At 34.6% G+C, this 23873-nt stretch overlaps 1 protein-coding gene across 6 annotated transcripts in view; it reads left to right on the forward strand.

Moving 5' to 3' along the window:
- SCEL (sciellin) overlaps positions 1-23873 on the forward strand; it is a 96165-nt gene that overhangs the window by 61814 nt on the left and 10478 nt on the right. For all 6 annotated transcript variants that reach the window (XM_068676715.1, XM_068676719.1, XM_068676710.1 and 3 more), the window contains 8 exons: positions 2013-2081; positions 3845-3910; positions 7476-7541; positions 9217-9252; positions 10440-10526; positions 20884-20943; positions 22626-22682; positions 23749-23808. In XM_068676715.1, coding sequence (XP_068532816.1) covers positions 2013-2081; positions 3845-3910; positions 7476-7541; positions 9217-9252; positions 10440-10526; positions 20884-20943; positions 22626-22682; positions 23749-23808 — 501 coding nt within the window. The remainder of the gene's footprint in view (positions 1-2012; positions 2082-3844; positions 3911-7475; positions 7542-9216; positions 9253-10439; positions 10527-20883; positions 20944-22625; positions 22683-23748; positions 23809-23873) is intronic.

Genomic DNA, 23873 nt, shown 5'->3' on the forward strand with positions numbered 1-23873 from the left:
CTGAAGAGAAAAAAATTCTCAGCTTGGAAAAGAGTGTGATGCAGGGAAAGTGAGTAAGGAAGAATTTGCCATTTGTTTCACTTTAAGAAATAGGAGAAGGAAAGGTATAGGTAATGATTTAAAAAAAGAACATTTGTTTTTCATTTAACACATATACTTATTATAGGAATCATCATTGCAGGATATTGTTAAGTTCAGATGTTTAAATTGGTTCAGAAAAATATTAGATGGATAAATGGATTACTGATCCAAAGGTTGGCTGTTGGAGACAGCATTGTGTGTGCAAATGGATATTCTTCAATCACTTGGAAAGTTTTACTAGTAAAAGTTAACATGATATTTACCTTTATTATTCACCTTTTTTTTCCAAAATATTGCTACATTGAGCAGCAGTAGAGTAGGATGCCAGAGGGGCCCTTTAAGTGTTATCTAAAATGAGAAAATACATCACCACCTAAAGTATTGTGCTTAAATCCTGAAAACGTGAAATGGAACTCTGATGAAATGCTGGCTCATTGGATAGTTGTGAATTAGAACACTCATCCACAGCAATGTTTGCAAGTTTAGTGAGACCTCTAGTGATCTTTTGAGTAACTGTAACTGCGGGTCACAGCCCATGATATCAGGTAGTTGTCTGCACAATTAAATTTAACAGATTGTGCTCCAGAGCCCACTTGAAGGGTTTCCATTAAATACTTGTGATACATGGCTGACAATGGCATACAAAAAGTTTTGTACATAATATTGCGTTATAGTTGTAGACTTAATTATTTTGTATCTTCTATTGTAGCTCCTGTAGTATAGATGTGAATACATAACTAAACAATATTATGTAATTTATACATGTAAATAAGTTGTAACTCAAAATATTCTTCAGCTAATTTATCAGGATATTTAAGAAAAACACCTCATCTTAGTATTTGTGATCTATTTCATTACATATCGATTTATATTTGAGAATTTTGTACTCTCCTTATTAAAGGATATTCTGGTTGTCTACACATCTACACATCCAACCTGCCCTAGTTAACCTTGTTTAAGCAGGGGAGCTGGACCAGATGATCTCCAGAGGTCCCTTCCAACCTTAACCAATCTGTGATTCCATTTTTGGAATGAAAATTTAAATATATCAGTATCTAAGCTATGTTTCAGCTATGAAACATAGCTACGTAACATATAATATATATAATATATTATATAATATATAATATAAATTATATATAATATACATGTATATATTATATATACACATATTATGTATATTATATAATATATAATATACATAAGCTACATATCAGCTACATAATGCTTTCTGTAAAACCATGGATGGGTTTTGGGCAGCAACTGTAGAATCCATGAAGGGTTTGAAAAATCACATTGTTTTTAGTGTAAACTGAATGACTTAATAAAATCAATTTAAGCTAAAACAATCTAACTGCTGTGGTGTATATTGCTCCTATAGGTCACTACTATGCTTTATCAGGCATTTTACACTAGAGCATTTTCAAATCAATTTGATCTCTAGAAACTGTAAAGAAGACAAGAGTTGCATCTCTCAAGTGATAGTGAGGGAGATGGAAAGGGGATGGTTTTTGTACAGCTTCTCTGAGAAACATTGCCTTCTTTCTAGTATTCTGATCTAATTTAAAGGAATTGTTCTGATCTATTCCATAAATTAACTGTTGCAGCAATAAGGCTTGATATATTATTCAGTGTATGAATATAATCTTTTAAAAGGATTTTTTTTTTCAGTGAGCTACTTAGACTGTTTGTATATTAATACACTAAATTTATATTGTCTAATTCTGTTCTAAATGTATAGTGATTCTGATGAATTTTTAATCTGTACACAGGACAAAACAATACTTCATTTTTAAATTTTATTCAAATTGGTTTTAAATAAAGATCTAGGGCATGTTTTACAAATAATACATAATTTATAAGTATTTATTTGTATGTACATAATTTATAAATAATATGTTGTGTTTTGTTGTTATTTTTTTTTTAAACAGAATTCCAGGCAGAAGTGATATTGATAACATAAATAAGTCTCCCACTCTGAATAATAAACAAAACAATAGGTAAGAGTTTTGGAAACTTTATCATCTAAGTATTATGTATCATTTACCATGTATTCATCTAAGTTATATATATGTATCAGGAATATATGGAGATATAATATGTATATAGCTTAATATAGCTTAACTGTAGGCTTCATTTCACCATCTGTCATCTGGAATGTAGCCATCCATACCTAAGTTATCAGACTCTTTTTACAGTCAGTGAGATGAAAAATAGTCCTTTAGAGGACAATTCATCTGATGTCTTTCAGATGTTTTCTTATTCTTCAGAGTAAGAGGAATTTTCCCCCAGAACTGCCACATTTCTACACATGGATTAAAACAAGGACCAGCTCAGATTTACAAATTTACATTCATAACAATATAAGAAACGCAGTATTTTAGATATGAAGCAGGTGCATAAAAGAAAGAACATTTTGAAACCCGTCCAATGTGGTTATGTTCTAGAGCTCCATACGTGTCTGTGTGAATTCTATCAAATATAGTTTTTCTGAGGAAGGTCTACATGAAAAAAAAAAATCAGCTTCATGTTTTCAGTGGAAAATACCATTGAACATTGACCAATGGACAACTTGAGAATCAAAATGTAAAATATATTTTTGTTGATAGCAAGGCTAACTGATTTTTCCAATTGAAAGCAAACGGAAAATGTAGGGTTTATTTGACAGATTTGCTCTTATCAGAAGATCCCTTTTTCATTTTGAACAGGTTGATGCCAATTTTTCATTTAAAATAAGACATTACAAAATCTTTGACATGTTATAAGTAAGTCAGTTGTGATGCAGAAGTGGCCACATGATATATCTAACATGTTTCAACATCACTGAAAATTTATTTTCTAAAGAATGTAAAGCTCTACTAATTGATTTTTCTTTATTATTTTTATTTAAAAAGTGGAAGTCAAAAAAACTCAGTTGCCATACTTGTAAAGGAATAAATATATTACTGTGTATCTTCAGCAATGTCAGTAGAGTTCTACAAGCAATAAATTAAAATGAATACCTTTGCTAGTGAAGACTGAGCCCAGCAATTAAATGTCATTTTACAAAGTGCTGAGATTTCACTCTGAAGAGCAAATGAGTATCTCTGGCATTTAAAGTTCAAGCAGGGTCATTTTTTAAAAAATTATGATTTTGTACCATAATATTGGAAATCATAGTGATGATGATGCATGAAATATCATATAAATTGGGTTTTGTGTTATTTTGTATGGAGATAATTAAATATTAAATTATTAAATATTATGAATTCTGAAGAGGGACTTACGTGAGACCTAAATGGTGTACATTTTTTTCCTGCCATCCAGTGATAAACAAGTTTTTAAAACTGTGTTCTTCAGTTATTCTCATTACATTAAGAATTGAAGAGGACAAGACAAGTTTTTGATTAACTTTATGAGAAAAATCACTGACTTGGAATTTCTGTAGTTAGAAATATGAGGTATATCAGCTCCTTTTATATGCATATCATAAACTAGCGCAGCATTGATATAATTCAATAAGATACATGAAATCTAAAGTCAGAAATGAGTATCAAGTAAAGATGTAGTTTTAAGCGTCAGAATACCTTACAGTGTTACAAATTTGATAATCTTTGAAGTGTTTCCAAAATTTCAGTTGGCATATGTAAATATAATTAGACCATATCAGAAAGTTGTATCTTTCTGATAATGGAAATTTCATTTTTATCCTTGTTTTCTCATTTTAAATGATGCACTTATTGAAGATGATTGACTGAATGAATTAATTTTGTTTCCTTAACAGACAATCTTGGACTCCTAATGCATCATCCACAAACACTGCTGCCACTTCTCCAATCAAGAAAAAAAGGTATTCATTGCCACATGTTTTGATTGCCAGAGGATATATAGCACTGAATTAAACCTCAGTATTGTATCGCAATTGTACTGAAAAACTTTTTCCTCTATCAAACTCTAACTTTTCAGCAAGTGTCAGGAAGAATTCGTCTTTTCAATGCTCTTTTTCCTTGGGAGTACTGTATTGCAAGACTGTCTCTGTACAGCCAGTTTGCGAGCTCTGTGGACACAGAACAATAGATGCTGATTCTTCACTGCAGCCCCTAACTCATCAAGAGTGTGTCTTTTCAGTGTCTAAATTTAAAGAAATGTAGCTCACACTAATTGCAACCAGCTGAAATCTCTGATGCCAAACTTGACCCTGTGCTGTTTTCAGTACATATGGACTACATAAAGGTTTTCGGCATGTTACAAAGCTAGCTTTAAAAATTTGTATTTCAGATAATATTGTCTGAATAAGAGAAAAAAAAAGATTTAGAACAAGGAACAACAATTTTTATTTAAAACGTACTGCTGGGGAAAGATGTACTTTCGTCACTGGATCCTAGAATAGTTTGTGTGTGAAAGGACCTTAAAGCTCATCTAGTTCCAACTCCCCTGCCATGGGGTCATTGAAGTCATGTTTGCCGTCTCCAATCACTTCTATGTCTTCCATATGACTTAATGTGGTTTCCAGGAGGATCTGCTCCATGATCTTACTGGTCACAGAAGTGAGGCTGACCAGTCTTGTAGTGTTCTCCTTTTAACCCTTTTCAAAAATGGGGTATTGTTTCCCCTTTTGCAGTCACTGGGGACTTCACCTGACTGCTATGACTTTTCAAATGTGATGGATAGTGACTTAGCAACTTCATCTGCCAGTACCCTCAGGACCCTGGGATATCTCAGTAGGTCCTGTGGATTTGTGAACATGTAGGTTCCTCACATGGTCTTGAACTTGATTTTCTCCTATGCGCCATAGGACTTCATTCCTTCAGACCCTTTTTATTATTCTTCATGTCCCTAGCCAAGTTTAGCTCTATTTGTATTTTGTCTTTCCTGATTTCATCCCTATACTATATCCCTATAGTCTTCCGAGGATGTATGACCCTTCCTCCACTGCTAATACATTTTCTTATTGTGTTCTAGTTTGGTTAATAGGTCCTGACTCAGCCATGCTGGTCCTTGCCTGATTTCTTGCATGTTGTAATTGAGAGCTTTAGCGTCCTAAGAAAAATGTATTTTCTGCTTCTTTATTCCTGAGGGCAGTTTCCCAGGGGGTCCTCTCCATTATTCCTTTAAACAGTTGAAAGTTTACCTTCCTGAGCTTCAGGGTCCTGACTATACTTTTGCTTGGCCTACATCCCTCAAGATGTTGAATTCTACTAGGGCACAGTCACTGCAGACCAGGCTACCTCCAGTCTTGTGTTCTTCAATAAGTTCCTCTGCACTGGCAAGCAAAGGTCCAGTAACACTTCTCCTCTGGCTGTGCTTTCAATCATCTGGACTTTGATTAGAGGACTGGACCACCTGTTGTACCATGACAGGCTGAGAGAGCTGGGCCTATTTATCCTGGAAAAGAGAAGACTGAGGGGAAACCTCATCAATGCATGTAAATATTTGAGGGGAGGATGTTGAGAGGATGGAGCTGGTCTCTTTCCAGTTGTGCCCAGTGACAGGACTAGAGCCAACAGGCACAATGGGCACAGGAGATTCCAGCTGAATATGAGAGGGCACTTCTTTACTGTGAGGGTGACCGAGCACTGGAACAAGTTGCCCAGAGAGGCTGAGGAGTCTCCTTCTCTGGAACCTCTCCTTCTCAAAACCTGCCTGGATGCCATCCTGCGCAATGTGCTCTACATGTATGTGATCCTGCTCTGCAGGGGGTAGGACTGGATGATCTTCAGGGCAGATCTTCTTCCAACCTTGTCCATTCTGTGATTCTGTGAATATGAAGTTATCTTCAACGCTCTCAAGGAGTCTCCCAGGCTGTTCTTAGCTTTGTGCACCACTTTTCCAGCAGATGCCAGGGAGGTTGAAGTCCTGTAGCAGGATCAGTGTGGGTGAGCATGATGCTTCCTGTAGTTGAAGAAAGAACTCTTCATCAACATTCTCCTCTCCATCAGGCAGTGTATGGTAAATACCAACCAAGAAGTTTTATTTGTTGGCTTGATATCCAAATTTCACCCATAAGTTCTCAATCTGTGTGTGGCTGTTTTTTAGAGACAGCTCTGTGCAATCAATCCTGTTGTTTTTGTTTGTTTGTTTTTTCATACAGGGCAACCTCCCACTACCTTTCCTTCCTTGCCCATCCATTCTGAGCAGTTTATAGAAGCTGATTGCAGCACTCTAATCATGTGATTCATCCCACCACGTTTCATTGATAGAAATCAAATCATAGCTTTCCAGCTGGACAGTGGCTACCAGCTCCTCCTGTTTGTTACCCATGCTGTGTTTGTTAACGCAGACATTTCCATTGGACTGTTTAACTTTTCTGGCAGAACCTTTCTGGAGGGCTGGGGAGCATTCCTCACTACTCTAGTAGGTGCATTCTTCCACCTTGTAGCTTGCAAGTATACAAGTGTCATAGCTTTGAAACCCACTGCCCAAGTTCATTAGGTTAAAGCCCAATTCGCTAAGTCAACCAACCTGCCAGTGAAGATTCTTCTTCCTTTCCTAGTCAGGTTGATCCCATATCTCTCCAGTGATCTGTTTTTGTTGAGATGCGTTATGTGATCAGAGAATCCAAAGCCTTGGCTGTAGCTGCATAGCCAGGTGTAAATCTGCATGAGTACAATTCTTCCCACACTCCTGTCTCTGGCAATATACAGGAGGCTGTCTTTTGGGCCCCCATCCCTTCACTTGTGCCCCCAAGTCTATGAAGTCCTGCTTTGTGTATCCTTTCCAGTTATAAATTCTGTCTGTGATTTTATTTTCCACATTCCATGTGCAAACATTATGGTCAGCAGTATTATGAAAGTAGAAATTAAAATGTCATTGTCTTCATATTAAAAACCTTAATTCAGTGGAAGTTTATGGTGTTTTCAGCCCAAGTAGCTCTCTACAGGCCCTTTGAATATGTGAAAGGCAATCACTGAACTGCACTGTTTATGGTACAAATGCTTTTTCTACACAACTGCTTGAGTGATAGGCTTGAGGAAAATTTAAAAAAAGACCTGAAGGTGCCTGTGATGCTTATAAGGCCTCTAATACCAGCCTGAATGTGTTTCTTGGGTTGGTATTTGACACCCTCTGTTTTTTACATTCTGTTGGATTGTGTTTTTCAAAAATGATCCACTTATTTTTGAATCATTCATGTTGCAGAAGAGACTTGCAGAAGTCTGAAAATGAGTCAGAAAATACATTTTATACAGTAATTAAAATTACTATGTTATTTCCAATTCCATTCAGTTGTCTGAAAAAAATATCTAAAAAGTATCATTATGAAGTTTTCAAAATACTAGTAATTCAAGGACATTTACAGGCATTTCTGTAGCATTGCTGAGATTCTAACATTCATTTGAAGAGAAGCAGACCCAAACTACCTTTGAGTCCCATAACGTTATACTAATACTTAATAATTTATTTGTTAACACTGACAGACAATCCTGGATGCCTCCCCCTGTTTCAGGTAGTAAGACCACAACAGAAACAGTGGAAACCAAATTGTAAGTATTGATGAACGCTGGTTATTTCCTCTTGTAATTTTGGTATAGAGTTTATTTCAGGAGGGAGCCAACAGGTCAATTCTTTCGGGGGCATAGTATGCTAAGATGTCATGGGTAGAGAAAGCATCCCATGTCTAAATACTTGTTTGGGCTCTTAGATTGATGCTTGTCATTGACGGGTCTGAGTATGTGAAGTGCAAGTGATTTGAGGTTACATAAGTGCTCCCAAAATTTTCTATTGCTGGTATGCTTTCTCTGATTTTACTTTGGACTGTTCCAGTTAGCTCTATACAAGACAAGTCTGCTATAGAGTAACTAGTCATAACAGGCAGGAATCTATTGGTGCCGTTTACTCAGACAGTCGGGCTAACTCTGAGCGCTTTTGGTTAACAGTGTGGACATAACCTCACAAAACTGCTTAGTTAACTCCCAGTAAGGTGTCCAAGAAACAGTTTGGAAGAAAATCTCAAGATAAAGTTACTTGCATTTGAATGTTTAATGTTTATTTCTAAAATCACAGTTGTTTCTGGCATCTCAGACAGAAAGGGAAGACATTCCTTGTGTGCACATAGATAGCTCCTAGATGCCAAAGTTTATTTTATTTTAAGTCAGTGCTTAAAAGAAAAGTTTGTTATGTCAACTATCATGAATTTATCTGGCTTCATTTGAATATCTTACTGTACCATGGTAATATTGAAAGCATGGGGTGTATCTTTACATGACACCTACCCATCTTCCAGTAAAATGTTGGGATTCCTTCTCAGAACTAATTATCCAATTACTCCGTTATTATACAGAGATGACCAAAACAAAGGCATATTCGTGATGAAATTTTCATTACCATTGCCATCATATAACAACAATGCCATCAAGGATACTTGGTTAAACAGTGATGGGCAGTAAATGATTAATTTTTTTTATCTTTGAAAAGTTCTTTGAAGATGTGTGAACTGTATGAAATTGCAATATTACCATAACTAATAATAGTCAGCAAAGAAGAACCATTTATATGTTTGTGAGTTTAAAGAAAAAAAAGTGTCATGCATAGATGCTAATAATAATTACAATTTTAAAAGGTCACTCTCAGTCTTAAAGACAGCTGGAGTGAAGACCTGTGCCTTTTCTTCAAATATGAGAATGGCCTGTCTTCAGGAAAGGAATTCAGCAATTAAATAATTTTTTTTTGGTCAGTTTATTTTTTAATTTGCTTTTCTGATTCTGAGACCTGATTCTAGCATGCTCTATTCAAGCATGACATGAACTTCTGTAGTGCTTTGCCTTAGTTCAAAACTGATTAAGAACACTTTACAGAACCCTTAAAAGAAATTGCAATTAAAGCTAAGAATATAAGCAGATGACTGTAATTGATTTTTTTTTATTTTTTTTTTTGGCTGTGGAATATGTGCAGGAAACAAAACACTACTGATCAGAGTGATTTGCTGGAGAATTTTAATTGAAGAATGATTGTCTTACTAACATATAAAGAATATGATCAGAATTTAATATTATGCTACTTGGGTTAAACAAGTTATGTTCCACACTAAGAAACAAAACTGTAGTCTTGGAAACAAGGAAAAAGAAAATTAATTGCTGATGATCCAAAATCTTGTAAAGTGCTTCAGTAATGACATTTTGTTGCCTGTTTTCTGAAATATTTACTCTTCTTTCTCTACAGGACCCCTTCTTCAGAAAATTCAAAGGCTCCAACAAGGTATATCTTGGTTACTTTTCTTCTTAATAGATTTAGAAATGCAACACACCCCTGTGCACACTTTTTTATTTTTATTTATTTGATATAATGTATATACATTTAATTCAGACTGTGTAATTTATTGAGGATGGGGTGGGTTCTTCAGTAGCCAGCATCCCAGAAGTGCATGAAAAAGATATCTTTCCTTGCAGAACTATAATTATTTTTGTATAGTTTAGAACAGTTAATTGGATCTTTATTGAAATTGAACAAAAAAAAAAAGTAAATTAAAAACTTTAAAAACTACTTTGCAATTTTAATTCCACAGTTGCACATGTTTTTAATGCAACTATTCCTTTATGCTAAACTGTTGTTTTAAAGTGAGAATGAAAAGAGGAATAGGAATAGGTAAGCAAAGTAAAGAAAATAGTAAATTAAATAGCCATATAAATGCAAAGGCTTGTAGTAAAAGGCATTAATATAAAACTAATTGATGTACTCATAAGCTTATTTGAGTGTCAGCAAAGGTTGCTCTAATTTTAGAAAATAAATTCATTAAATCCATTCATTAAAGAAAAGTACATTTCACATGGCCTAAATTAGGAAAAGATTACTTAACTAGCTTGTAATTTCATGGCTTGTGATTAAAGGAGCTTCAAAACTTGTCACGGTTTAATTGCCATCCTAATAGAAAGATTGTCTAAAGAAGCATGGACTCTTATTTTCAATTGTATTGGCCACCTTCTTACTTTATTATCATTTCATAGTATTCCAGTAGTGACCAATCTAACTGGTCCCGTCAGACCAATCTGACACAAATAAATAAAAATAGGAAAATGCAAATATTTACTTTTTTTTTTTTAATTGAGTATTTCACTTACTAAAACTTCAGTCTTTACTGGATAAATAAAATTTGTTTAGTATGTAGTAGAAAAGTAATTAAAAATTCCTTTATTACTAAAATAATTTTTGAACAGTAAAAAGACTCTATTACTACATCCATACTAGTAAAACAGCTGGTCTTGGCATATTCATTTTTGTATGTATAAATATGTATAAAGAATATAAATGAAAAAATTCTCAAAAAATCCAAATGCACTGTGGTTATGTTTGTTAAAAATATACATCTACAATGATAGCCCATATAAATGTTATAATCTGTTTCCAAATATCTGATGCATTGCTTCTTTTCACATTTTGTATTGTAGTGCTGCTTTTTCATCAGAACAAGTGACCCCTCAAGAAGTGACCCCTCAAGAATCAAAGACTGATGTGGAAGATAAATCTACAGCAAGGTAAATAGCAGACATATAGTGTGTGATAAATATGATTTTATTCATATTATTAATTTTTTTATTTCCATGTTTAATAGCTTTTTTTTTTAGACACAGACAAATGCAGCATTCCTCTATTCCTAACAAATGCCCTAGAAGTATAAACTTTGAGTTCTACCTTGCTAACTTACCTCAGATGTTTTCATTTTTTATTCTTCCATTGTGTCTAGCCTGCATCATAAAGAGTATAGATAGTTGATGCAAAAGAATAGAAGCAGATGAATTGCAGTAATATGGATTATATAGTATATTTTCTTTGGGCTTCAATAAATTGTGGGAGCGGTAGGTTCTTCACACAGTTGTGTACATAAAAAGTCCAAATGAATGTACTCTAGTGTTAACATTTTAAATAGTAAAAAATAACATATACCATTTAGTGTGACAAACAAGTGTGTTTAAGCAGATGCATTTTTTTCTTGTGGTATGTTAGATGGCATATGTAGTAATGTATCTTGTAAATGTATCTGTGTGTAGAATATCTTGAAGACTATTGGTGGAAAAGACAGAAATGTTTTTTAACTGAAATTCCAGTAAACTGTAAGGTTCTCTACTAATGGAGATGACATATTTTTCAAAACAATCAGCAATAACCATCTGTGGTGGTTTTAGACTGATGGGCAACTAGGCTTCACCATGCTGCTCTCTCACTCCACCTCCTCAAAAGAACAAGGGGAGAAAATATGGTGAAAACAAGCTCGTGAGCTGAGATATTTTGACTTAAAAAATTTGTCTTCAACCATAATAAAGTGCCTGAACATGCAATTAAAAAGTGAATTAATTAGAAATAGATTTCTAGATATGCACCAATAATTATGGTAGCTCATATTTGCAGTTTTTAACTGGTAATGGTAAGCTGTTCAGGTACTAAAATGAGTTTAGATTAGCTAATTGGATTTCATTTGATTCACAGTGTATAGTTTTCTAAGGTCTGAAGTCACAGTCTATATTATTTTGAATCATGTCCCCTCCCCTCAGTACGTAAAAACAAGAAAAAATAGGTAAGAATAACATGCACAAGACATGTGACAGTGTAATCCCTAGGAAAAAAGCAATGCTTCAGTGAAATATTTTCCAGCCAACAACTGTGGGAAATCTTAGAGAATTAAGTATGCCACCGTATTAACTGGGGAAGTCACAGCCATTCACTTCTAAAAGCGTGTTAAAGTCTTACTTAATCCCCACTCTCAATCAGTCGACATTCATCATCCCCCGGTGGCTCTCATTACCATATCAAGCTTTGTATTGCTCTCCCTCCATTGGTGGAGAGCTGGAGGAATATTTGGTCTACAAGTTACTATGGTAACCTTGCGCTACAGCTATTTGTGTCAGTATGTAAACTATAAGTAGCCTGTAATCTTGGTGGGCAAAATTCCGCCCCCTCTACTCTTGTTATAATTCCTTCAGATTTGGCTGGTGTTTCAGATGTCAACCATCTGCTACTCATGTGTCAATTTCACAAAACTACAAATTTTGCTAAATTTATGCGAACCAAATATGCATTAAGCAGCTGTCAGCAGAAGTGCTTTTCTTCTATTAAAGATGCCATATAAATACTGTGCTTTTGGCAAAAATGATTGTGCCGCACAGGGAAAGTAAATAGTTACATGAAAAATATATGTAGTAATAGTGAAATTTATTAAAAGCAATCTTGCTTCCTTTAATTTAATATATTTTTACTTAGAATGGAGAGATTTTCAGGTCATGCATTTTAAATTTATTCTTAAATGTTTGTTTATCTTTTGTCGAGGATTCTGATGAAGATGTTAAAGGCATAATGGATTAATTTCAGTATAAAATAAATAGCAAATGGTAATTGGTTTTCTATCAAACTAGTCAGTGATACAAAGAAAAACTCCTGAAAGAGACTTACCTGAAAAGGATGTCAGATACTATATCTCTTTCGGCTAAGAGTTAAGCTTCTCTATGCAGTGTTCCATGCCAGGCCTGAGCCTGCTTCTATTCAAGTACAAAACAATTTCTCCATTGTTTTCAAATAGAACAGTTAGATGTAGTATCTGTCTTAAAACAATAACATATATAGAATATATGGAGGTATAATTAATAAGTGGACATACACCTTTTGGATGCAGTTAACAGAATAGAATAAGTATCTCACCATTTTTAGGGCGTCTAACAGTATACATCTTGTTAACATACGTAAGTAGGCAAGAAGACAGTAGAAGCAAATATAACCCTGTCTAATAATTATTGTGTATTTTTTCAGAGTATAATAGGTTGTCCTCAAATAAGGTCTCTTGGTCTCTCTGTCTCTCTCTCTTTTTTTTTTTTTCTCTTTACTTACACTTTTTAGAGACTATATAATGCTTCAGCAGACCTGTAAAATGTTAAATGGTATGAAAGATATTTGTGTCACTCAAATGTTGGAAAGAAAGATACTAAAACAGGAGTCACATAAGCATACCCATAATTCAATAGTAATGACTACAGCCAGATCTGTCTTTGGCTACAATGACAATGTATTTCTTATGGTTAGGAGAAGTGGCTTAAAACTTTCAAAATTTTTTTTGATAGTAAAAATTAATAGTATTTTTGATGATACATTTTTGTATTTCAGTAAAAGGCAAAAACCTTAATTTACTTTCTAGTGACAGGGACCTTCTGCTTCCCCATTCTGACAGATCTGGCTTTGAATGGAGTGCTGATTTACAGCTTTTCTGCATGTTGATATAAATGATTTGCTGTTGCAGAACTTGTGTACTGAGACCCAAGCCCTTTATTCCTGACTGAAAAGTTAATGCAGTGTTTGCGGGGTCATACGTATTCTCCAAGCAAAACTGAATAAGTTCTTGTCCTTTCTTCAGTGATCTTTCCCAGTCTACCTTCTACAAAACATCCCGATCAACAGCTTCTTCCTCTTTATTTAACTTTGAAAACCTCAGGGCTAAGCATTACACTGGTTTTGGCACAGTTTAAATTGGCTTTCACAGTTGACTGCAGAGCTCTTCGGTTCCTCAGCCTTTCGTCTGAATGAGGGCTCCTGGCACTGATTAGTGAGCATAGTGGTGTAGAAGGAAATGCATCCTGCCTCAGAATAAATGCCACTGTCTTCTCAAAGAACTTCTTTATTCTTTCTCATTTATACAAGACTAAGTGTGATATGGAGACAGTAAAGCAGCCATAGATGGCAGATGAAAATTCAGACAGGCCCGTGATGTTAACCTTTATTCAGCAAGGTACCTGACATGCTTAATATATTCTAGACTAAATTGTAGTTCAGATTTGGAAGGCTCACTTGGCAGCAATTTGTTTCTGTAACCCTAAACTGTCTTCTTCTGTTCTGACATTACTAGGTAAGGGCAGAAATGCCCTTAAGGTTTTAGCCAGATTTCATTAGTGCGGCCTTTACATATTCAGTCATGGCAGAGGGAACAGATGTAGATCAGATGCTTTGTAGGAGGTCAGCTGGGAAAGATCACTGAAGAAAGAAGAAGAAATAAAACTTGTTTGGTGTCATATTTAGAAAAGTCATTGCTGAACATAGAGATGGGGGCTTCTTGATGGTTAGCAGCAGATTTTAGGAATCATGATCAATATTAAGACCAAGGGACTTCTTGCTCAATATAGCTCACCATGGCCTCTTGGCCTCAATTGACCAAAAGAGACAACAGTCAGCATGGTGTTAAGATCCTTGGGCAGCTGTTTTCTCCATCATACCTAACATTCAGCTGAGCATGATAGCAATAATGATGGTGGTAAGAGTATTTTGAATTCCCATGAATTTATAGGAAGCCATGCAATGTAGCTGCCATGAACTCAAAAGCAAATTCTATGCAACTCTTCCATGAGCATCATTATCTTCTTAGAAAAAGGGGGTCACCTCAGTATTTTTATAAGCCTGCTCATGGCTTGTAATCAGAAAAGAAATGGAGGTCTATTAAAAATCTTGTGTATGACTTCTTCAATATAAGCGTCTTGATTATTGAGGAAGAAGCTGATGATAGAGTGAGTAGATGTAAAACTTCATTGAGTATCCTGAGATTTGACACTAAGTGCCCCACTGATTACAGACATTGCAGCAAGTCTTGTGAAATTTGTATGCTCCTGTTTTCTCTTCCATGAAACTCCACCTACATTACTGGAGTCTTTATGTGAATTGTTTTTGTATCAGCAAAAAGGAATGATGAAATTATAAGTAATAAGGCAATAAATCTTTCAGGAATTAAGGAACACCTAGACCTAGAAATGGGCTTAGAAAGACCTACAGGATGAGTATACATCCACTGAATGAGTAGGGACTTGTGACATATTTTCCTGCCTTATACTCAGAGGATGCATAGTTCAAGAATATGGCCAGGTCTGTTTACAATTTATTTTCTCGCTGTCTTTCCCAGATGTGTCCAGGATCAACTTCAGTTTGGCCTTAGCGTAAGAACAGTCAGAATAATGTGATCAAAATCTTAAGATCTATTTTTGGATTATGTTTTTCTCCATTGCCTTCCAAATTTGCAAATACAAGTGTTAGAAAGGTTTGCATTGCTTTCATCAAACAATCAGTGACATTGCTAAAGCTCTTTTTTAGGCAATGATTCATACATTTCCTTTTTCTATGACATTTGGAACTTTATCTGAATGTTTTCAAGACCAATAAAGTATTAGCTGTGCTTGAATGTCAGGATGGGATTCACTTGCCTTTTCCTTTTTGATGGTGATCTGACTTGTCACCAGATAAACCAGAATTACAAAACCATTATCCACTGAAATAAGAGAGACTCACAAACATATCTGACAGAACAGAAGGACTGGAAAATATTAGAGCTTTATCTCAAGTGAACTGAGTTAGAACTCAAATGCAGAGTGAAAGTTATAGCAAAATATAGGCGACTCAGTTTCTCTGAGTTTTTAATACAGAGCATAAAAGGAAACAAATCATACTTGGTGATTACATTATATATTAATTTTGATACCTTTAAATGTTTACCTACAGAATATGTCTATAGGTCTTTTATGCATTAAATCAAGAAAGACATGAGTAAAATGAGATAGCCAAAAGGAGAATTTTTGTGTAAGTGAAGAAACTTTTGCTAATACTGATTCATGGTCACAGATGTTAAGCTTTTGAAAATTAGCTAATTTTATGACAGCTTGTTACACAATCCCTGAATAATTTCCCTTTTTATTTGTGTCTGAGAAGCACAGAGGTTCAAGATACGGCAGAATAGGAGTGTCTGGTTAAAGTAAGCCATAATTTTTGCATGCAGCCTGCTTTGACAGCTTTTTTTAAACCTCCTTTACTTATCTTTGCCAGCCTTTTATTCTGCTGGATTCTTCATTAGTTGTCAAATTTCTAATCCTATTTTACAAAAGGTGCTAGAGGCAAAATAAAAGGCAACAGCATGAGGCCCACAGTGGCCCAGTTGCACATAGGTTTTTCTGACCTTCAAAATAGGAATTTCGTGTAGATTCATATTGCTATTTTAGGCATTTTCTGCAAGGAAAAGTTAAAAGCAGAAAATACTTTTTTTTTTCTTTTTTTCTTTCTTTCTTTCTTTCCCCCTCCCCCCCCCCCCAAATATGGTTACTTACAAAGGGAAAAGTAAATGAATCAATAGAAATGTTCTCCATACTTCTGTGAAGATTACAAGTACAGCTAGGTCTTAATTTAAGGCTTAACATTTTTAGTTTATAATACATATATTAATTTTGTCAATACTTGATTTAACAAATCCTTTTGTATAAAATATGGCAAGAAAACCCTCTGGACTGCTATTCCAAGTCTTTTTTTAATGCAGAATACAAAATCATATATTTATTATCCTGAGTTGGGTGTTCCTAAAAAATTCCAGTCATGTTCTGAGGTTGTATTAAAATATTTCATCTTCTTGAATTTATGAACAAAGAATATAATCTCCTCCTGGCAGGCTGTCTGTCCTGTCTTATTCTCATCCATTTCTAAAAATACCCACCCCAGGCAGTATGTTTGTAGTGGTGTAATGGCTGTCTGAAAATACTGTGTTTGGGGGTGGCATGCTTCAGAAGGACCTTTGAAAAATGTCAGTATCTGTTACAAGCCACCTACCATATTTGAAAGATATTTCCTCAAGTTTGTCTAAATTGCTCTGTGTAATCCCAGAAGTTTTATGCTGTTGTTTTCCATCATGATCTATATCCTAAACTACTGTTGACAAACTTAAGAAGTATGAATTCAATTCAGCCAGCCTTGGACACCGATGTAGTTTTTTTTTTCAGATGACAGTTATACCTGAACTGGAAAGAATTCTCCACAGTGGCTTTTCACTGCATGTGATTTTCTGGTATTAAAGGAACTTCTTTAATATATGACCTTATAGGTTAGTCTCTTCTCTACATTAATACTTAACATCTCTTTTAGAATTGTTAATAAATCTAACACTTGTTTATGTGGTTCTATCAGCATTGATGTCCCATGTGTACTATTGCTAAAGTAAATGTCATTTTTCTAAGGACAGCTAGAGAGATTTAAAAAATCCCAGAAAGTATGCCCTATATCTAATCAGATAAATTCAGATTTACCCACTAATTCCTGCAATTAGCCCTATTTTATATTTTATCCTTTTATAAAGAATAGCTCTCAAACATTAACTTCAGTTGCTAACCTGCACTATCCTTGAACCAGTTGCCTGAAGTTCTATATCCTGTGACCTCTCCTTTGCACAAGTCAGCTACCTCAAGTCAAAGAACTTGCAAGATGTCAGCCCTGATTGCATGCCACAGTCATGCCAAGCATCTGTTGCATGAAGTTGAAAGTTAGAGAACTCTTGCCAGTGCGATAAATTAATATCTTCTAAGGGTTATGTTTTATATAAGAAGTTTTCTACCTTGGGAACCATAAAGCATAGCTGAACAGGTCAGTCAGCATGTATTTTTGTGCTGAAAGCTGCAGCTGCAGTTATTTCTATTCACTTACTAGGCCTTCTCAGGGTTAGTATTCTATAAATCAGGCTGCTTGTTGTCAGGGTGTGCACATGCAGCCTAGACTTTTACTACTTTTGTTACAATTCCTTTGGACAGCAAGTAAAATCCTCCTTTCAAGCCAGTTAGTGCATTCTAATACTCCAAGTATTGAAAATAATGTAGGAGGAATTAAAAAATGTTGCTGGCTGCATAGTCATGATGGTTTGAAGTCTACAGAACAGGACTACCTCATCTATCCCTCACAGGGATTAATATGGCCAGGAAACACATTTCTAAAGTAATGATTCTTAAAGTATTGCAAGCACGTGAATATATTTTTGTTGTGATTTACAAAAAAGCAGTACATAAGGGGTGAACTATTTCAGATAAATTTTGTTGCTGTTGTCGTCACTGTTTGAAAACTCTGTAAAAAGTGAACAGAGTAATTTAAGGTAAAGCAAATCTGAAGTTACCCAGGAAGAGAATTAAAATACATATAAAATTTTTAAAAGATTGGGCTTATGGCTGATCTTGAGATAGTTTCTGGCTTTGCCATTGACAGAACAGTGTTAGCTACAAGAAGAACGAGAATGTGATATAACTTGCCAGTGTTCTACAGTTTCTAGGGTATTATTAATTACATTATGCAGCTTTTGATACAAGATCATTATGACATTTTAATACTTCTCTCAAAGATTAATACAAAAAGTTCTTGTATTTGGGCCTTGTAGTAGGGACATATTTTCAGAAAATCATGGACTCATTCCATTCGGAAAGACCTCTAAGATCATCTGGTCCAACCTTTAACCTGGTAACTAACAAGCCCACCTCTAAACCATGCTACGAAGTTTTGCTGCTAAGCATTTCTTGAGGACCTCCAGGGACTGTGATGCAACCACTTCCCTGGGCAGTCTATTTCAGTGCCACACAACTCTTTCAGTACAGAAATTTCTCCTAATATCAAATCTAAACCTCCCCGGCACAGCTTGAGGCCATTTCCCCTCATCTTACTACTTGGTGCTTGGGGAAGAGCCCAACTCCCACCTCACTACAACCTCCTTTAAGGTAATTGTACAATAAGGTCTCCTCTGAGCCTTCTTTTCTCTAAGCTAAACAATCTCAACTCCCTCAGCCACTACTCATAAGACTTGTTTTCTACTCTCCACCAGATTCGTTACCCTTCTTTGGACATGCTCCAGCACTTTGATGTCCTTCTTGTAGTGAGGGGCCCAAAATTTGTCTACAAAAATTTGATTTTTTATAGGAAGGTGTCTTCAATTAATTTATCTCATTCTAAAAAAAGAAGAATACCCAGGAGATATTAAAAAATACTAAACTGAAAATTGTAATAAAGTGAATACAATATATATATATAATTTGATTAAAAATGTAAAGTGTATCTATTTACTGAGCTAAGTCTTAAAAAAGCCCATTGGAATTTGGTTCCCCGAATGCCTGTATTCCATGTATTCCTTTGAAAATCAAACACAAAAGCAGGGTGCTGTAAGGCACAGATTTGATACTGTCATAGCCTTTCTGTTGCTTAATGCTATGAGTCAGCAGAAGTAAGCAGAAAAGCTACTGACAACCCTGTTGAGTAAACAGCAACCATGACTGTCTGCTGAATGAACAGGAGCCTCAAATCTAATGATTTTTGTGGTTTTGGTGAATACACGACCCTAAGGCTGATAAATACTTAAGGGTTGCAAGGCACATAAAGATGATAATTGACATAGCTGCATCCACAAAGCTTCAGTAGACTTTATAGAAGACTTGAGATGCATATTTTAAAAACTTGTGAGAACGTAAGGGCATAGAGGATTCAGGAGACAAGTAATAATGTATATTTTATGCAAGCCAGACATATACACGGCTGAATGCTTAATAAAAATGGTAAAAATACAAGTGAGCACAGTAACTGTCTGAGGCCTTATTCATGACTTAACTACTCGTCTTACTATTGCCACCTCCAAATATTGAGGAAACAATATGTTTTCCAATTCATCAAGGAAATATGACATAACTTCATGACTTCATATTCTGGAGAAAAACTCTGAAAAGCATGAAATCTGTGGTAAAGAGAATTTGCAAAACTCTGTAATATACAGGTTATTTATTCATGGCTGGTATGGAATTCTAGCTAATTAGCAGTAGACTCTCCATGCATTGAGCTGGTTTCGTCTCATTCATAAAGAAATAGATATCCTGATATCTAAGTGAACTCCAAAGCTGACCAACATGACTAAGAAGCAATTTGAAAGGTCTGTCTTTATCTTTCACTAAAATGCTGTTTCATGACAGAACTGTTCAGAATGAAATGTCAGTAACAAGACATATGGAACATTGTTGACTACAAAATTAAATTTAAGTCAGCCCCTATAGGGGAACATTGTAATATAATCATGAACATTGTTCTTTTCCTATTGCTGTCTTCTTAAGACAATTTTTTTTTTTCTTCCAGACCATTATTTATTGTTGTTGCAAGTTAAGGTTACTAGATGGTAATTTCATAGGTAAAGTTGTTGGAAGCTTTTCAGTAGAGGGGTTTTCAGCTGAAAAATGCATTTTCATGGAAATCAGGTGTTTCACAGAAACATATTGACACCATTTAAATCCTTTGAAAGGAAATAAAGGCATTCAAGCATCACCCTATGTTTGGCTTTGATACTATTAAATGTTCAATTAAAAAGTATGAAAGATATTGCCTTAAGTTTCTAATAGTTATATTACTTTATTGTATATATCTTTAATGTTGAAAAAGAGAAAAATAATTAACCAACAGGTTCTAATTTGAGAACAATTTTTTTTCCCCTTAAATCAGATAATAATAACCTCTTTTCTATCTCTTTTATGAGAGTTCAATAATTGGTGGATGTAACTACCGCTCAGTTTCCTTCAGTTTAAACCTGCAATTTATTGTGAGAGAGGAGAGTTTAAGTGGGAAGGAGCAGGTCCAGACAGCCTACAAAATAGACTAAATGACTCTTTGACTGACTTAAACAAAAAGAATTAGTCCACAATTACATTTCAGATAAGACAATGTTCAAATATATATATCAGGAATATTTGGCTGATTTGGGATTCTGGTAAAGATGCTTATATCATAGCATATTAACAGACAGGCAGTCTTTGAAGTTGCCCATGATATGCTTAGCATGAATTATCTTTTTTGAGACAAGGTATAACTTGTTTCCGAAACCTAATTTGGTGCTTGTAGCAAGAGTGTGTGTTTATGTGCATATGGCTGATTCTATGAATATCATTGAATTATTAAAATGATGTGTGCTTTGAACTTCTTATCAGTTTAATTTCAGCTTTCATAAAGAATGTGTGAATTATTGTTTCTGTTTAAGTAATTTTAAATTGGCTAATTTTTAGCCAGCTATAATAATTGTGATTTGATCTGTTTTTTGTTCTGACTGTAAAGGAAACAAGATCTTGATGACCTCATTAAAGTGAATCCCAGGTCTTTCACAAGTGACAAAGAGTAAGTCTTCAAAGTTCTCAGGCCTTGATTTTCTAAGGCAGTGAGTAGTTTGTAATGATAAGAATGTCAGGAAAGGTAATGTTGAAAATATTTAAAATGTTCCTAGATATTATAAGTAAAATTTCTTATACAGAATTATATTAACATGAATATAAAAATACAGATGAATTAAATGACATGTGCACTGTCAGCTGAACAAGTGGTATCTGTGGCAAGCTTCCATACTTGCCTTACATGCTTTCTCATAAAACTATTACACAAATATCTTAATATAGTTACGGAAGGGGCATTGAGCACATTATTGTAGAAATCATGGATTATGAGTGTTGCCCCAACAGGGTGTAACAAAGCTTTTCAGTCACTAAGGGAAGTAAGCTATAAAGAGCAGCTTGAAAGTATGCCTTTGAACAGCATGTCAGGTCAGTGTGTTTCAGGACAAATTTATTGTGGTCTGTAAGCAGCCCCTCAGCATACAGAATGGAGAACTGCCCAGTACTATAAGAGCTATGGAATATTATAATGTGCTAGTAAGAGCTATGTAATATTTCTCACATATAACACTAACATTGTGCAGATATCTTCATGAATGATTATCTAAACAGAAGCAGCACATAAATGTTGCCAAGATGTGATCATCTGTTTTGTAGTAGACAATATGACATATATGCATATACATTATACATTTGTACACTTGGCAGCAAACTGTAAGTTGCATATGATTTTTTTTTTTCAAATTTTAATTCACAGAGAATTTATTAGGACAGAGGCCAAGATTTTGAGATACTACTTAATTCTGGGAGACACACAGAGTTTCAAGATTAATAATTCCATTATGAATTGAAATGTCCAACTATGTTATCAGCTTCATAGAGTTAACTGGGCCTTTTGCCTTCTCTCCCTTCATCTGCCTAAAGAGAATTAGGGTTTATTGTATCAGTTAGACTGTTTTTCATAGGTCAGTCCTTTCTCTAATTAATGGAACCAGTTTAAAGTCTGTTAAAAAACAAAAACAGAGGCAAAGGGGGCAAAGCTTACATCTAGTTTCATCATACTTCTGAAAAAAAAAAAAAGAAAATCTTTTCTTATGTGTGAACTTTGTGAGTCTCTGGATACTTAGTTTTCAGTACATGGACAGACATAATCAATGCTTTCATTGCTAACAGTGATGACACACGCAGATAACTTCTTGTCATTCCAGAAGCAAAAACTATGTAGATATTTGGACATATTTTTAGGTGTTGTCTTTAGAAGTATGATTGTTTTAGTCTTTTAGTCTTTTAGTCTAGTTATTGTGGTTAGGATGTTTGAACTGGAGTCTGTAATTTAATGCTGTATTATTTGGAAGGTCCATGTTTCTCCTTTACTATTTCCACTGGCAAAGAAGAGTTTTTAACTATTGCACTGATATGTTTAAACAAAACCTTCTGTATTTTCTTGTCTGTACTAGATAATAATTTTTGTTTAATTTTACAGATCTTTACCTTGCCAGTGGAAAATTGTTAATATATTTTCTAATTATAGTCAAGAACTTAAGTGTCTGCAAATGCTGAACATAAATGTAGCCAACAATTTAATTTTATCCTTTTAAATGTGTGTATAAATACATTCCTTTATTTTATTACACTTTACCTCTTCCCAGCTAGAGGGAATATTGTAACGCCTGTATTTGTTTGTTGTTTCAGAGGAAAGGATCTTGAGGATTTTGCTGAAATAAATGCTGCTTCTCAGAAAAATAGGAGGCAAGACTGTCATCTTTCCCTTACACTCTTGTAAAATGTATTTGGTTACATAATGGTATTAATAGGTTCTCTTCTATAAATATCATTAGGGGAGTAAAAATTAATACTTTGATTTCATCTAACTTTTTAAAATTCCCTATTAAATATAGGATAATAAAGATAAGTAATTCAATGTGGAGGACACTTAGTTTTTATATTATTGTAACTCTTAATAGTCAATGCAGGATCATTTTTTTTTTTTAATTATAGACCATTTAATAAAAATATTATCATCAAATCGTTTTTTTCACAGCCAGTGAGTTACTAGTTACTGGTATAGATGTGGTCATATAGTGTCCTAGAGAATATATACAGACTGAAATAACAGTAAGAGGAATCTCTGCTGGATATATCAATAAAGCAGATAACAGTTTTGCAGCCATATCTATAGCTCACGGTACTGGTGCCTGTACTAAATGAAATTATGTTATCAAGTCAAAATAATATAGCCATAGTCCATTTACAAGATGTAGTCAGACTCTTCAGCTCTAGCATGGCAAGATGAGATGCAATGGTCATGAAATGCAACACAAGTGATTCAGACTGGATATAAGGCAGACAGTCCAGCAGTGGAACAGGGTGCCCAGAGGGGCTGTGCTATCACCATCCTTGGAGACTTTCAGGGGTCAAAAGTCATGAGCAAAAAATGGAAAAAGTCATGAGCAATCTGGTCATAACTCAGTGCTACCCATGCCTTGAGCAAGAGGTTTAGAGACTTCCCAAGGTCCCATACAACCTGAATTATACAATCCTATATAGGATTTAACTTAACAATTTTGAGTAGCTAGTCATACTTTTGTAGTGACACACTGGAAAAAAACTTGAAAAATACTGAGGTTTGAACTGATAACAATTCATAATTAACTAAAAATTTGTAATTTGAAACAATTTTGGTACAGAGTGTAGTGAGAAATCTTTGTTAAATGTATACTATCTTTTTCTTTAACATAAGTGATTCAACTTATTTAATGTGCTTAAGTTGGATCAAATAATTTGATTAATTCTGAGGTGTTTCTAACTTCCACAGGAATGAGGACCGTGGTGATCTCACTGTAGTAAAGTCTGCTGATGACCAAAGCAAAAAGGGGTGAGACTCAATTCACAATTCTCTCTAAATTTTTAAGACCTAATATCAAGAGTTGTAGTTTAGTG

The sequence above is a fragment of the Anas acuta genome, chromosome 1 (genome assembly GCF_963932015.1).
Source record: "Anas acuta chromosome 1, bAnaAcu1.1, whole genome shotgun sequence".
Classification (NCBI taxonomy): Eukaryota; Metazoa; Chordata; class Aves; order Anseriformes; family Anatidae; genus Anas; species Anas acuta.